This window comes from Chiloscyllium punctatum, chromosome 30, assembly GCF_047496795.1.
Source record: "Chiloscyllium punctatum isolate Juve2018m chromosome 30, sChiPun1.3, whole genome shotgun sequence".
In the NCBI taxonomy this organism is placed as follows: Eukaryota; Metazoa; Chordata; class Chondrichthyes; order Orectolobiformes; family Hemiscylliidae; genus Chiloscyllium; species Chiloscyllium punctatum.
The window spans coordinates 4,404,434-4,418,876 of record NC_092768.1 but is presented as its reverse complement, the minus strand read 5'-3'; the positions used below and the strand labels follow the sequence as shown (position 1 = coordinate 4,418,876).

Below are 14,443 nucleotides of genomic sequence, written 5' to 3'. Positions count from 1 at the left end.
CTTCTCCAGCTTCCACCCAAAACATATTAAAACAGCCATTCCCTATGGTCAAGCCCTACACTTACATCGGATCTGCTCAGATGAGGAGGAACGTGACGGACACCTGGAAGTACTCAAGGATGCCCTCACAAGAACGGGGTACGATGCTCAACCATCGACCGCCAGTTCCAACGTGCCACAGCAAGGAACCGTAATGACCTCCTCAGGAGACAGACACGTGCTGCAACTGACAGGGTATCCTTCGTTGTTCAGTACTTCCCAGGGGCTGAAAAATTACGCCATGTTCTTCTTGACCTGCAACACATTATCAGTGTGGATGAGTACCTCACCAAGACCTTCCCCAAACCTCCACTACTTGCCTTTAAACAACCGCCAAACCTCAAACAGATCATTGTTCGTAGCAAAGTGCCCGGCTCTCAGGACAACTCCATACAACCCTGTCACGGTGGACGCTGCAAGATGTGTCAGATTGTGGACATAGATACCACCATTACATGTGGGAACACCTCCCACCTTGTACATGGCAGGTACTCATGTGACTCAGCCAACGTTGTCTATCTTATATGTTGCAGGCAAGGATGCCCGGAGGCATGGTACATTGGGGAAACCGAGCAAAGGCTACGACAACGGATGAATGGGCACCGCACAACAATCAACAGATAGGAGGGTTCCCTCCCAGTGGTTCGGGGTCATTCAGCCTCGGACCTTTGGGTGACCATCCTCCAAGGTGGACTTCGGGACAGACAGCAGAGGAAAGTGGCCAAGCAGAGGCTGATAGCTAAGTTCGGTACCCATAGGGAGGGCCTAAACGGGGACCTTGGGTTCATGTCACATTACAGGTGATCACCATTGCACTACACACACACACACACAGATATTCCTACACATACACACAGACACAGGTACACGCAGACGCGCAGACACCCACACACACCCTTATAGACACACACACTCCCATACATGCACCCCCTCACAGACTTAAGACACTCTGCACTCACTATACACACACACTTTCTCACACTCACAACCCCCACCCCAGACAGGCACACACACAGACAGACAAAGACCCACATGCACACATTTATTTTGTGTGGTGAATTTGTACTTGCAGAGTTACATTGCACTTTGCTGAAATACTGCATACATTCATGTAGAATTCTAAGCTCAAAAACTGCATGAATTTATGTCAAACTCTGTTATCTCACTTTTTAGATTAGAATCAATCTAAACATCAGGTCATAGACAGAGAACACAGGGGGCTAATACCTTCAACATATTGTCTAGCTATCACCATTGTTAACAGCTAACCCGAGAATGCAACTTTTTAAAAAAAGGGTTTTGTGATTTACACATGAAAGAACTGAAACTACCATTGTATTCTAACAGATGAAAGGCTTAACAGATAATCAATTTTTCAATGTATAATTTCAGTTATATCACACTGTAAATTTTTGCTATAAATTCTGTGTTACGATCGAATCCTCCACTATCACCTGATGAGGGAGCGTCGCTCCGAAAGCTAGTGTGCTTCCAATTAAACCTGTTGGACTATAACCTGGTGTTGTGTGATTTTTAACTTTGTACACCCCAATCCAACACCAGCATCTCCAAATCATAACCTCCAAAGGCGCTTGCAGTACCGCTCCCAACCTCCAAAGGCGCTGCGGTACCGCTCCCAAGCGTCAAAGGCGACTGCAGTACCGCTCCCAACCGCCAAAGGCGCTTGCAGTACCGTTCCCAACCTCCAAAGGCGCTGCGGTTCTGCTCCCAACAGCGAAACGCGCTGCACTACCGTTCCCAACCGCCAAAGGTGCTTGCAGTACCGCTTCCAGCCGTCAAAGGTACCTGCAGTACCACTCCCAACCGTCGAAGGCGATGCGGTATCGCTGCCAACCGCCAAAGACGCCGCAGTACTGCTCCCAACCGCCAAAGGCGCTGCGGTACCGCTCCCAACCGCGAAACTTGCTGCATTACCGCTCCCAATCACTAAAGGCGCTGCAGTACCCTCTCATTGAATGGTGCTGGAGGTAACAACTTCTTCCAAACCCCTTGAGGGTTTTGCACCTTGCCGCCAAATTATTTGGTCTCTTGTGTTGGTGGGTTTCATGTATGCACCCAGGATGCTGCAGTACTAATAACTGCCATGTCCCAATAGCAATACATCCCTGAGGGTACCATGTTGGGTGACAGCACTTGCTGCTACGAAGGGCATTGCCCTTTGGTACCACCTCCTGTCACTAAGGACGTCCTGCCGAACTGATTCCTGTTTCTAACACTGGTGCCATGCTGAAATTTTGATAGAACTAGTGTGCTTTCAATTAAACCTGTTGGACTATAACTTGGTGTTGTGTGATTTTTAACTTTATAATTGGGAAGGTGGTGATGTTCTTGGGAGTTGGTTAGCTCAGTTGGCTGGATGGAATTTTATGATGTAGAGAGCTACCTTTGTGTGTGTTCAATTGCTGCACCAACTGAGGTTATCATTGAAGTACTCTCCTGTTCATTCTCTTCCTTTGCCTGGGTGTGGTGACCCTGAGGTTAAACCACCTCCAGTTATCTTGCTAATGAGAGAGCAGTCCTTTGGTCTGGTAAAACTATGGCAACCTTACCTTACCTTTAATGTCACTATGCTAACAGTCTAAAATCTTAGCCAAAAACACAGTAATCGCTGAACATACATTCAAAGCCCACCATGGAAGATGGTGAAATTAGGATTTAATAAATACTTGGAATGATTTGGAGGAGTTAGTGTTGGACTGGGTTGGGCAAAGTTAATAAATCACTTAAGCATATTACTAAATCACTCAACACCAGGTCCTATGGGTTTATTTGGAAGAACTAGCTTTTGGAGTGCTGTTCCTTCAGCAGGCTTCACCACCTGATAAAAAAGCAGCGCTTCAAAAGCTAGTGCTTCCAAATGGACCTGTTGGAATTTAACCTGGTGTTGTGTGATTTTTAACTTGGAATAAAAAAAACTTGCCTAATGATTGTCATAAAACTATCTGGGTCACTGATGTCTTTCTGCTGGCCTACATGTGCTCCAGAACAACAGCAATGTGGTTGACTCATAACTGCTCTCTGAGCAATTCGTGATGGGCAATAAATGTTGGCTCAGCTGGTAACCCCCAATCCATGAACAAATTTAAAAGAACTTCAAGCATGGACTAATTGGCATAAGAGTTTCTAGAACTGCATTATAATTTTTCAAACAGATACTAACAAGGTTGCTAAGATACCTGCCAAGGGTCAGAAGACTTACAGTTCTGAATTAAATCATCCTGTAAAGGAGGTCATCTCGAATGAGATACCTATATGGAACTCTTCTGTAGAGTTGACGTCTGTCATTGTTTGTAGATTACTCCAAACTTAAATTCAATGACCTTCCAGACGCTGCATCTCCAATTTTGCCACTTAACGAAAAAGAATTGTAAGAAATCAGTTTGATTGGAACAAGTTGATTCAAAATATCTGGATGGAGCTAATAAAAAAATATTCAAAGTGAGATTGCGTGAAGGGCAGAAGTGATTAAACGGTCATACGTGCAGAAAGAGTTGAACAAATTTCCACTTGAATCCATGCCTGGACAGTCTCAAAGAACAACAACAGCATTAACTTATTGAAATGTCCGAGATTTCTCACAGTACAGATATCAAACAAAAGTTGACATGGAGCCAAAAAAGATATATTCGGATGGATGACCGTAACTTTGGTCAGAGGTAAGTTTTGAGAAATATTTGGATGAAAGTGAATAGTTAAACCATTTATTGTTTCAAATATATTTCCATCATTATCTCAATCTAAAATAAGTAAAACATGTTTTGAGATATATTTCCTGTCTAAATTTGACTGCTTGCCAAATAGTTCAATGCTAATGATTCATCAGAGAAACATTATTGTGTTCACAATCTTGAATCATGTGATTTTTAAGAATGGGCGTGAATGTGTTTAAGCATCAGAATTTAAAGTTCAGAAAAGGCAGAAGAAGAACAAGCTGTAAAATGGGAACTGCAAAAGAGCTGGGGGATCTTACCCATGAACTGACCTGCCCCATCTGCCTAGAGGTATTCACCGACCCGGTGTCTCTGGACTGTGAGCATCATTACTGCAGGTCCTGCATCACCCAGAGCTGGGAGAAGGTGACAGGAGATGTTTCCTGCCCTGAGTGTCGGCAGGTCTTCAGTCAGAAGAACATCAGGCCAGCTCGGACCCTGAGCAGCGTTGTAGAGAAGTTCAGAAAGCTGAAGGCGAAGGTGACAGAGCGAGAGAACAGGTCTTACTGTCAGGAACATGAGAAGAAGCTGAAACTGTTCTGTGAAGAAGAGGAGGAAATAATCTGTGTGGACTGCTGGAGTTCAGAGCATGAAACACATGATGTGACTACTTTAAAAGAGGCATCCCGCAAATACAAGGTAGACAATCACTGTTCAAGTGGCACAGAGTAGGTAGTATGACTGTGAGAGTGAAGACATGTTAGGTAGTGTGAGTTTGTTCACTGAATTAAGGGTGAGAGATGGGAAATGGGTCAGAAGAGGAGTTACAGCTGAGGTAAGGAGGAGGGAGGAAATATAACAAGGGAAATTTGGGGGTAAAAGAGGAAAAAATAAGCATGAAGTGTAGGGGAGAGATAGGCGCGGAGAAAGAAGGAGAGGTGAGAAGGATGGGATCAGAGTTTCCAAGTTATTAAAAGGAACTAGTGGAGTGGATTAAATTTAAAACTGAGGTTTATAGGTTCTCATTTACCAAATAAGTTACAGGTTAAGGAGTAACAGTCAGTGTCAAGATCAGCAGTGACCTCATTGATTATCATCATACATATGTGTATATGTGTGTGTGTATATACATATATATATATATATATAAAACATATATATTTATATAGTTTGGGTGTGAGGAATTTCAATATCTAGCCTCGCATGTAGGGTAACTCAGTGTCAAGTTATATATGAAGGAGGACCCAGTACAGGTATCAGCATTTTTATCGGCCATCCAAGGGGTTTAGCCTTGTACGTGAGATATGCCTGTGTTGAGACTTGTATGTGGAGTAGTCCCAGCTTTAGCTATGTAAATAGAATACTCCAGTGCTTAGCTGTTGGAATATTCGGCAAAAATGAGGACTTCAGATGCTGGAAATCAGAGTATACATTAGAGTGTTGCTGGAAAAGCACAGCTGGTCAGGCAACATCCGAGGAGCAGGATGCTGAAGGACTGAAGACAGGGAGTGTCCAGGATGGAGAGATAAATGCGAGGGAGGTGGGGATGGGGAGACGGTAACAAAGAGTAACAAAGGGATGAAAGTGATAGGTCAGAGAGGAGGGTGGAGCCAATAGCTGGGAAGAAAGATTAGCAGATAGGACCGGTCATGGTGCTGAGCTGGAAGGTTGGAACTGAGGTAAAGTGGGGGGAGGGGAAATGTGGAAACGGGTGAAGTCCACATTGATGCCCTGAGGTTGAAATGTTCCGAGGCTGAAGATGAGGCTTCTTCCTCCAGGCTTAAGTTGTTGGTGAATGGCGGTGGAGGAGGCCCAAGACCTGCATGTCCTCAGCAGAGTGGGAGGCGGAGTTGAAATGTCGGGCCACAGGCAGTGGGGTTGATTGGTGCGGGTGTCCCAGAGATGTTCCCTAAAGCACTCTGCGAGAAGGCTTCCAGTCTCCTCAATGTAGAGGAAATTGCATCGGGAGCAACGGATACAATAAATGACATTGGTGGATGTGCAGGTGAAACTTTGATAGATGTGGAAGGCTCCTTTGAGGCCTTGGATGGAGGTGAGGGAGGAGGTGTGGGCGCAGGTTTTGCAATTCAAGCGGTGGCAGGGGAAGGTACCAGGTGGGGAGGGTGGGTTGTTGGTGTGCGTGGACCTGACCAGGTAGTCATGGAGGGAACGGTCTTTGTGGAAAGGGGTAGGGAGAGAAATATATCCCTGGTGGTGAGGTCCATTTGCAAGTGGTGGAAATGCCGGCGGATGATGCGGTTAATGCGAAGGTTGATCAGATGGAAGGTGAGGACCAGGGGGGGTTGTGTCCTTGTTATGGTTGGAGGGGTGGGGTTTGAGGGCAGAGGTGTGGAATGTGGATGAGATGCATTGGAGGGCATCTTCAACCATGTGGGAAGGGAAATTGCAGTCTCAAAAGGAGGCCATCTGGTTTGTTCTGTGGTGGAACTGGTCTTCCTGGGAGCAGATATGGCGGAGATGGAGGAATTGGGAATATGGGCTAGCATTTTTGCAGGAGGTAGGGTGGGAAGAGGTGTAATCCAGGTAGCTGTGAGAGTCGGTGGGTTTGTAAAAAATGTCAGTGTCAAGTCGGTCATCATTGATGGAGATGGAGAGGTCCAGGAAGGGGCGGTGGGGGGGGGGGGGGAGGTGGGTGCCAGTGGTGGTCCAGGTGAATTTAAGGTTGGGGTGGAATGTGTTGGTGAAGTTGATGAACTGTTCAATCTCCTCATGGCTGCACGAGGTGGCACCGATGCAGTCATCAATATAGCAGAGGAAGAGGTGGGGAGTGGTGCCGGTGTAACTACGGAAGATGGACTGTTGTGCGTAGCCAACATAATGGAGAATTTCAGAATCCAGCTAGGTATGGATTGTTTTCTTTCTGTAAACATATTCATACATTTGACTTTCTCATGTCAAGCCATACATTCTACTGTCTATCTTGAATGCGAAGTACCGCAGTCTCTGCCTATGTAAATCAGGTGCTTCTTTGCCTGGTTATGAGTCAATGAGCCTATGTGAGATAACCCCCATGTGTATAGAGTGCCCTTGTACAGCAGAACCTTGATTATTCGAATGAGATGGGTGGATAGTTGATTATTCGGTTAATTGATTCAATGCCTTTCCTCTGGGGCTCAGAGTTTTCTGTTAAGTCCACTTCCCATTCAGGAGACGAGGCAGCAGCACACCGCTTGCGAGCCCTCAACCCCAACCCCGTCCAACACCGTCCCTCCCATCCAACCTCCGCCCACCCCCAACCCTGTCGAAAATTGCCTGCCCCAACTGCGTCCAACAGCACCCCTGCCTGCCCAAATCTCCATCAAACAGCGCCCCCATTCCGCCCCCCCCATGTGCCCTCATCCAACACTGCATCCCCCCAACCCCATTCAACACCGCCCCCCCCGCCTGCCTCCCTGCCGTGCGCGCCCCACCCCGTGCACCCCCGCCCCCTCTCCGGACTGGACACCAACAACAAGACTGCTGCTGCTGCTCCTGCCTTTTGGTGGGTGAGTCTCCAAATAGTACACACGCACAACTTTTTACTGCACCCTTTTGACAGGTTCCACCTTTGCCCTGTACAGGACAATGTTGGAGAGATTTTCTGTGGAAGTAGGATTTAGGGTACACCCTTGTGTAGAACTCCTGGGAAAGTGTGGGGAGACAGAGAGGGGGTGGGAGGTCAGTCCCTTGGAGATGGTACCTAGGCTCCCATTGATGTCCAGGATTGTCCTTGGCAGCATTTCAGTAAGAGTTCACTTTTAATCACTGTGAACAAAAACTGATCAGTGTTGGAAACATGTCTTTGATGTAATGTTTCTAACAGGACCTTGACATCTCCTTCGGATAATCCAATTTACGGATAATTGATGTTCGGATAATTGAGGTTCGTCTGTATCTGGTTGTGTTTATGAGGTACCCCAATGTCTATAGCCATATACATGTACATGTGCTATTGAAATAATCTAAGGTACTTCCTGAAGGAAATTTTTTAGATCCCAACTCAAAGGTATTTCAGTGACCGTCACATTATTGACTTATCTGATAACATCTGTTTATTTCATGAATCACACTCAGTTCCACTGGAAGTCTGATTCATTCATATTACTAAAATGCACTAAATGTTTCAGGAAGCATTCCAAGCATGTTTGGATTTGTTGGATTGGGAAATTAAGGACATGATTGAAAACAAAGAGAAGCAAGAGGCAAAAATGGAAGAACTAAAGGTAAAAACAAAACAATTCCAGTGTTCATTTTAAAAAGGTCATTCTCAAAGTATAGCCAGACTGCGATTTTTTTGTCCATCTGTAGTTGTTCTTGGAATGCTACTTCTACTTGAACTTGCAGTCCAGGGCAATAAAAATGTTTGAAAAGATTAAATATTGGCCAAAACTTCGAAACATAAATAAAAAATGCTGGAATTAATGAGTCTGGTAGGATCTGTGCAGACAGAACCAGATGTAACATTTTAGACCTTTGATCACTGGAATTAAAAAAAAATTAATTCACTAATTTGCCACTGATCCCTTGTCTGGATGCTCTGGTCTGGCAAGAGTGTCTGGAACCCATTCTCCAGACTCTGACCACCCAAGCATCTGACTGACTGTGTCTTAGCCTCTGGACCGATGATGCCGATTCTTTTCCCTTAGATTTTGAGACACAGCTATTAATAGACTATAGGCAAAATTAGCAAGGCATCATTTATTGCCCTTTCTTACAGACCCTGGCAGTATCTACATATTCATTAACTTCTTCTTGCAAGTGTGCATATGCTTCCTGTACGCACAGTGCAGCCTGAAATATGGGTGTTATGCAACCCTGTTTTTAACCTCTCAGAGTACAGTGGAAACCATTCAGCCCATAGTGGCTCTTTGAAAGAGCCACATGCTCAGTCCTATTCCTTTGCTCATTGAAGCAGTTCCCTCTGTCCTGGAGACAGTGAATTCCAGATCATAACAAGGTGAGAACCCTTTGCACTGCCTTCTTCTGAATGTTCACTGGGACTGGTGTTTTCTCTGCTTCAGGCACAAGCAGACCAGCTGATGGACACAATTCAAAAAGAGTTTGAAAAGATGCACAACTTCCTGAATGAGCAAGAAGAGATCATGAGAACAAAACTGAGGCAAGAAGAGGACAATATGTTAAAGAGATTGGAGGAATACATTGGAGCACTTAATGATGGAGTCTTGATCAATGAGCAGCTCATCTCAGAGTTACAAGCACGATTAAAAATAACTGAGGCAGCAGAGTTTCTCAAGGTAGTAACTAAAGTGAAAGAAAGAGTGTGCTTGGTTGTGGAGTTATGCTTGTCTTGATATTAATTCCTGTTCTGTTTATTTTCTCTTTATTTAGGATGTTAAGGGTTTTCTCACCAGGTATGTTCCCTCTCAGTTTGTGCTTTTGCTTTTGTTGCTTTTGCTGCTCATGCAGATCAAACTCTTTTTCCCCAGATGCGAAAACCGAGCCAAGCTACCAGAGGAAACTAATGTTGAAATGACCATGGAGATCTTCGGTGAGCCCTTCCAGTTTTTCAGAGTGTGGAAGGGAATGAGGAGAATAATTGAGCCAGGTAAGAGTCAGAGTGGCCTCTTCACTTTGCTCAGCTGCTGATGAGAAAGGGGGTGGAATAGTCACTCTTCCATTCAATTTAGCATAATTGGGTGATAATTGGGTGGCTTCTGTGATGAGTGGCAGGAATGAGGGGCTATATGATGCCTCATGTGGCAAGTTTGAAAATCTGCTCCACATACTTTGCGTCATGCAGCAACTTTTTTCACAGTTTGCAGGAAAAGTGTTCATTTGGTGAACTAATTAGATTAGGTTAGATTACTTACGGTGTGGAAACAGGCCCTTCGGCCCAACAGGTCCACTCCGACCCTCCGAACAACAACCCACCCAGACCCATTCCCCTACATTTACCCCTTCACCTAACACTATGGGCAATTTAGCATGGCCAATTCATCTAACCTGCACATCTTTGGACTGTGGGAGGAAACCGGAGCACCCAGAGAAAACCCACACAGACACGGAGAGAAAGTGCAAACTCCACACAGACATTTGCCCGAGGTGGGAATTGAATAAATATCAAAGTACTGAAGTAAAAATTCTAGCCTAATGATAACCACGTTACTACTGTTGCCTGTTGTAAAAACCCATCTGGTTCACTAATACGCTTTACAGAAGGAAATCTGCCATCCTTATCTTGGCTGGCCTACATGTAACTCCAGACCCACAGCAATGTTTCAGATTTCCTGCACCTGCAGTTCTTTGTTTTATTCTAGTGAATACCCTTGGGTCTGTACTATCTGCCTGATGTGTCAACCTGGCCAGAAAGAAGAAAATTAGGTTGTTAGGTGTGTTTTTGTTTAGACATGTTTTTTGTCTCTATGGTAGCACTGGTGCCTATGTTAGAACCTTGGGAAATCTACACGACGTTTAAGACCCATGAAGTTGTCTCCTCAAATTGATGGGGCTCATGAATCTCTGTGCATTCAATTAGACTTTACCGTACCGATGAGGACATAGCATCGAAAATCACACTTCTTCAAATTATGATGTTCAGAGCAAGGCAAAAAATATAGCACTGTTAATGGATTGGAAAACAGCAGCAGTAATGGGTCAGCACTGTTTCAATATTGCCCTGCTGTTAGACTTGGATTAAACTTTATGCACAAGTCTCGAGAGTGGGACCTACACCCAGGACTTCTGAACTCAGTCTGGCAATGCTGAGCCAGGTTTGACACCCAAGCTTTTCCACATAATATACGTGAGAGAGGGTGTTCATGGTGCATGAGTGCACATATTGAATTGGGTTAGCTTTATTGTCACATGTACAGTAAAAAGTTTACACTGATGGCACCATCTTTGGTACATAGTACCGAGGTGCAGATTCTTCAAGACAAGTTGTGAGGGGAAAAAAAAAATTGGAAAAATAAATAAATAAAATGCCCAGCATTACAGATCATAGTCATAAGTTAGACAATAGAGAAATAAAAAGTTCAGAACAACAGTCCTTGCAACCCTGCTCATACTGGCATTTAGCCTCCTGACCGCAATTGGCTTCACTTCGAGGCTGGAGGTCCACACTGAGGCTATGTCCAACTGAACAACTGCCAAACAGGTTGGGAGACTGCCACACCGGCTGAAAGACCAACATACTGAAGGGACAAAACGTTCTTTCTCAAAAGCGAGCGAGCTACCAACTGAACATGGCTGATGGTTAGAAGAAATGCCTTGCTATTCAGCCTTAATGTGAATCACTGCAGGTGAGAAGATCCAGTTGAAATGCATTGACACTTGCCTATCACTAGACAGGTCTTGGTGCATCCTAATATATCCTTCAGAAACAAGGGGCGATGTGAGAGATCTGAGAGATTATTTGGCCCTGTGGTTTCCACATGTGGGCTAGGTGGAATTATTTGTACTGTAAAAAGTTTACACTGATGGCACCATCTTTGGTACATAGTACCGAGGTACAGATTCTTCAAGACAAGTTGTGAGGGGGGAAAGAAAAATTGGAAAAATAAATAAATAAAATGCCCAGCATTACAGATCATAGTCATAAGTTCGACAATAGAGAAATAAAAAGTTCAGAACAACAGTCCTTGCAACCCTGCTCACACTGGCATTTAGCCTCCTGTCCACACCGACCTTGACTCCTGACCGCAATCGGTTTCACTTCGAGGCTGGAGGTCCACACTGAGGCTATGCCCAACTGAACAACTGCCAAACAGGTTGGGAGACTGCCACACCAGCTGAAAGACCAACATGCTGAAGGGACAAAGCGTTCTTTCTCAAAAGTGAGCGATCTATCAACTGAACATGGCTGATGGTTAGAAGAAATGCCTTGCTATTTAGCCTTAATGTGAATCGCTGCAGGTGAGAAGATCCAGTTGAAATGCATTGACACTTGCCTATCACTAGACAGGTCTTGGTGCATCCTAAAATATCCTTCAGAAACAAGGGGCGATGTGAGAGATCTGAGAGATTATTTGGCCCTGTGGTTTCCACGTGTGGGCTAAGTGGAATTATTAACACCTTTCCAACCTCTCAATTGCGACTTGATGGAAATTGGACTGTTCACTCTTCAATCCCATTCAACCATGCCTTCTCAAACAAAAAAACAAAGTTTTTGGAAAAACTCAGCATCTCTGGAGAGAAAGCATTGTTTCAGGTCCAGTGGCACTACTTCAGAATGATCATAGCTAGAAAAAGGTTGGTATTTATGCTGAAGATAGGGTGGATGGAGGGAGGGAGCGGAGTAAATGTTATGTACCAAAGGAGCTCAGGAAGGGAAAGAAAAATAGCTGGACAGACAAAGGAATGGGTAAAGGACAGCCTGAGAGAAGCACTAGCTGCTCAATGGGGACCACTAATGGCTAACAATGTGTTGGTGGGTTACGTGATGACAGGTCTTGGTATGTGGGGGTTGGGGCAACGGCATGGGAGAAGATGCTCAGACTCTAAAATTATCATATGCAATACTGACTCCAGAAGGCTGTCGAGTTCCCAAGTGGAAAATGACATGCTGTGGTTCCATTCTACACTGAGCTTCGCTGGAGCACTGTAGCAAGACTGAGACAGAGACATTAGCCAGGTAGCACAGTGGCAGGCAAAGGGAAGCTCGGGGTTATTTTATCAGCCAGAAGTCAAGTATTCTGCGTTTTGTGTCCTCAGCCATACCTTCTAAATGCCAACAATGTTCAGTTGGTAGTTTTCTATTGCTGGTGCTATTTTCAGTGCACTAATATTACTTTCAGCCTTGTCCTTTTAAACCTGAGAGGTCTCGTGATTTGGAAAACTGCTAGTCTTGGAACTGTTCAAAATGGTTGAATATAACAGACTGGGCTCTGAGTCTGGAAAGACAGAGGTCACACTGATCCTAACTGTATTGGAATGGGCAGCACGGTGGCACAGTGGTTAGCACTGCTGCCTCACAGCGCCAGAGACCCAGGTTCAATTCCCACCTCAGGTAACCGTCTGTGTGGAGTTTGTACATTCTCCTGTGTCTGTGTGGGTTTGTTCCGGTTTCCTCCCATAGTCACAAAGATGTGTAGGTCAGGTGAATTGGCCATACTAAATTGCCCATAGTGTTAGGTATAGGGGAATGGGTCTGGGTGGGTTGCTCTTTGGAGGGTTGGGTTGGGCTGAAGGGCCTGTTTCCACATGTAAGTAATCTAATGTAGCTATTTTAAATAAATGGAGCTGAGGGAATGTGGAGAAGTGCCTCACACGCTTGTCCCTGAGATCTCCTTGTTCCTGGGCTGAGGAAACTGCTGAGTACCCCTCACCGTCTATATGCATATCCCAAATCAGACATGTTTCTCTTATATAATGGCTTCCCATTTGGGTTGTCTTCCAGTCCCAGAGTCTCTCACCCTGGACCCAAATACAGCAAATGATCAACTCATAATTTCTGAGGACCTGAGGAGTGTGGAGCACAGCAACGCAGAGCGAGGTGAAGAGGAAGATCTTCCTGATACACCAGAACGATTTGATGAATACCTGTATGTTTTGAGCTCACAGGGTTTCACATCAGGCATTCACTATTGGGAGGTAGATCTTAGAAACAAGGTCCAGTGGGTTGTAGGTGTCTGTGGAGAGTCTTCCAGGAGGAAGGGAGCCTTCTTACCTTTAACTACGGAAGGATACTGGGTTATGAGTTTGTTTAATGAGAATGATTATAGAATGTCAACTGTAGAAAGTACCACTATTTCTGTTGAAGTGAAGCCTTGGAAGCTGGGTGTTTACTTGGACTATGAGGGAGGAGAGTTGGTATTTTACAATGCTGATAACATGTCTCACCTGTGCACTTTCAGTGACACATTTGTCGAGAAACTCTTTCCCATCTTCAGTCCCTGTAATAACCTAACTGGTAAAAATGGGGAATCACTCACACTGCTCACTGGTTAACAAATCTCTGTTTGACTCCCGTCTGTGTATAGAGGAACGAACTTGGGGTCGCTAGAGATAGAACAAAGACAGAGTTGCATCGGTTACCCCATTCTACTCTTTCAAAATAAAACTTTAATCAGGCGGGACCCCATAACAAAGTCGGAATCAAATAGTCAATGGAAGCATTCAGAACTGGAATGGAAACTTATCAAAATGTTGCTTTTCGAGGTGATGATGCACCCCAGCCACTGCGGTGCCCACTGATCTTGAAAGATCTCTCTTGTACTAGTGGACACTGCGTGCTGACTCTTGATGGACACCCCAACACAGACATAATCACGGAAGAAGACAGAGAATTGGGCATTACCAACATTTCCATGAGCCTCTGCCTGGACCTGTTGACGTCCACCTCGGTCAGGTCTTTAGTGCTTTGATGCAACTGATTGGCTGTTTTGACAGTTACCCATTCTACACGCCGTCCAATCAATGTTCAGTCTCATTGACTTCAGTAGCACTGAACATCTGGAGCTGAATTTTCAGTTGAGGTTGGGACCAGATTGAAGGTGGGTTGGACTCACAGATTAGATTAGTTTATCTACAGCATGAAAACAGGCCCTTCGGGCCAACAAGTCCACACCGCCCCTCTGAAGAGTAACCCAGCCAAACCCATTCCCCTACCCTATATTTACCCCTAACTAACACACCTAACACTGTGGGCAATTTAGCCTGGCCAGTTCACCTGACCCACACATCATTGGATTGTGGGAGGAAACCAGAGCACCCGAAGGAAGCCAATGCAGACACGGGGAGAATATGCAAACTCCACACAGACAGATGGGAAT

General features: G+C 45.0%; 1 protein-coding gene across 1 annotated transcript; it reads left to right on the top strand.

The window, feature by feature from the left end:
- Window positions 1-3,998: 3,998 nt before the first annotated feature.
- Window positions 3,999-14,196, top strand: LOC140454965 (E3 ubiquitin-protein ligase TRIM39-like). The gene is made up of 6 exons (XM_072549641.1): window positions 3,999-4,409; window positions 7,838-7,933; window positions 8,732-8,965; window positions 9,060-9,082; window positions 9,158-9,276; window positions 13,069-14,196. The coding sequence occupies exons 1-6, from the start codon at window positions 3,999-4,001 to the stop codon at window positions 13,617-13,619; spliced, it is 1,434 nt and encodes a 477-aa protein (XP_072405742.1). The 3' UTR covers window positions 13,620-14,196.
- Window positions 14,197-14,443: the final 247 nt, after the last annotated feature.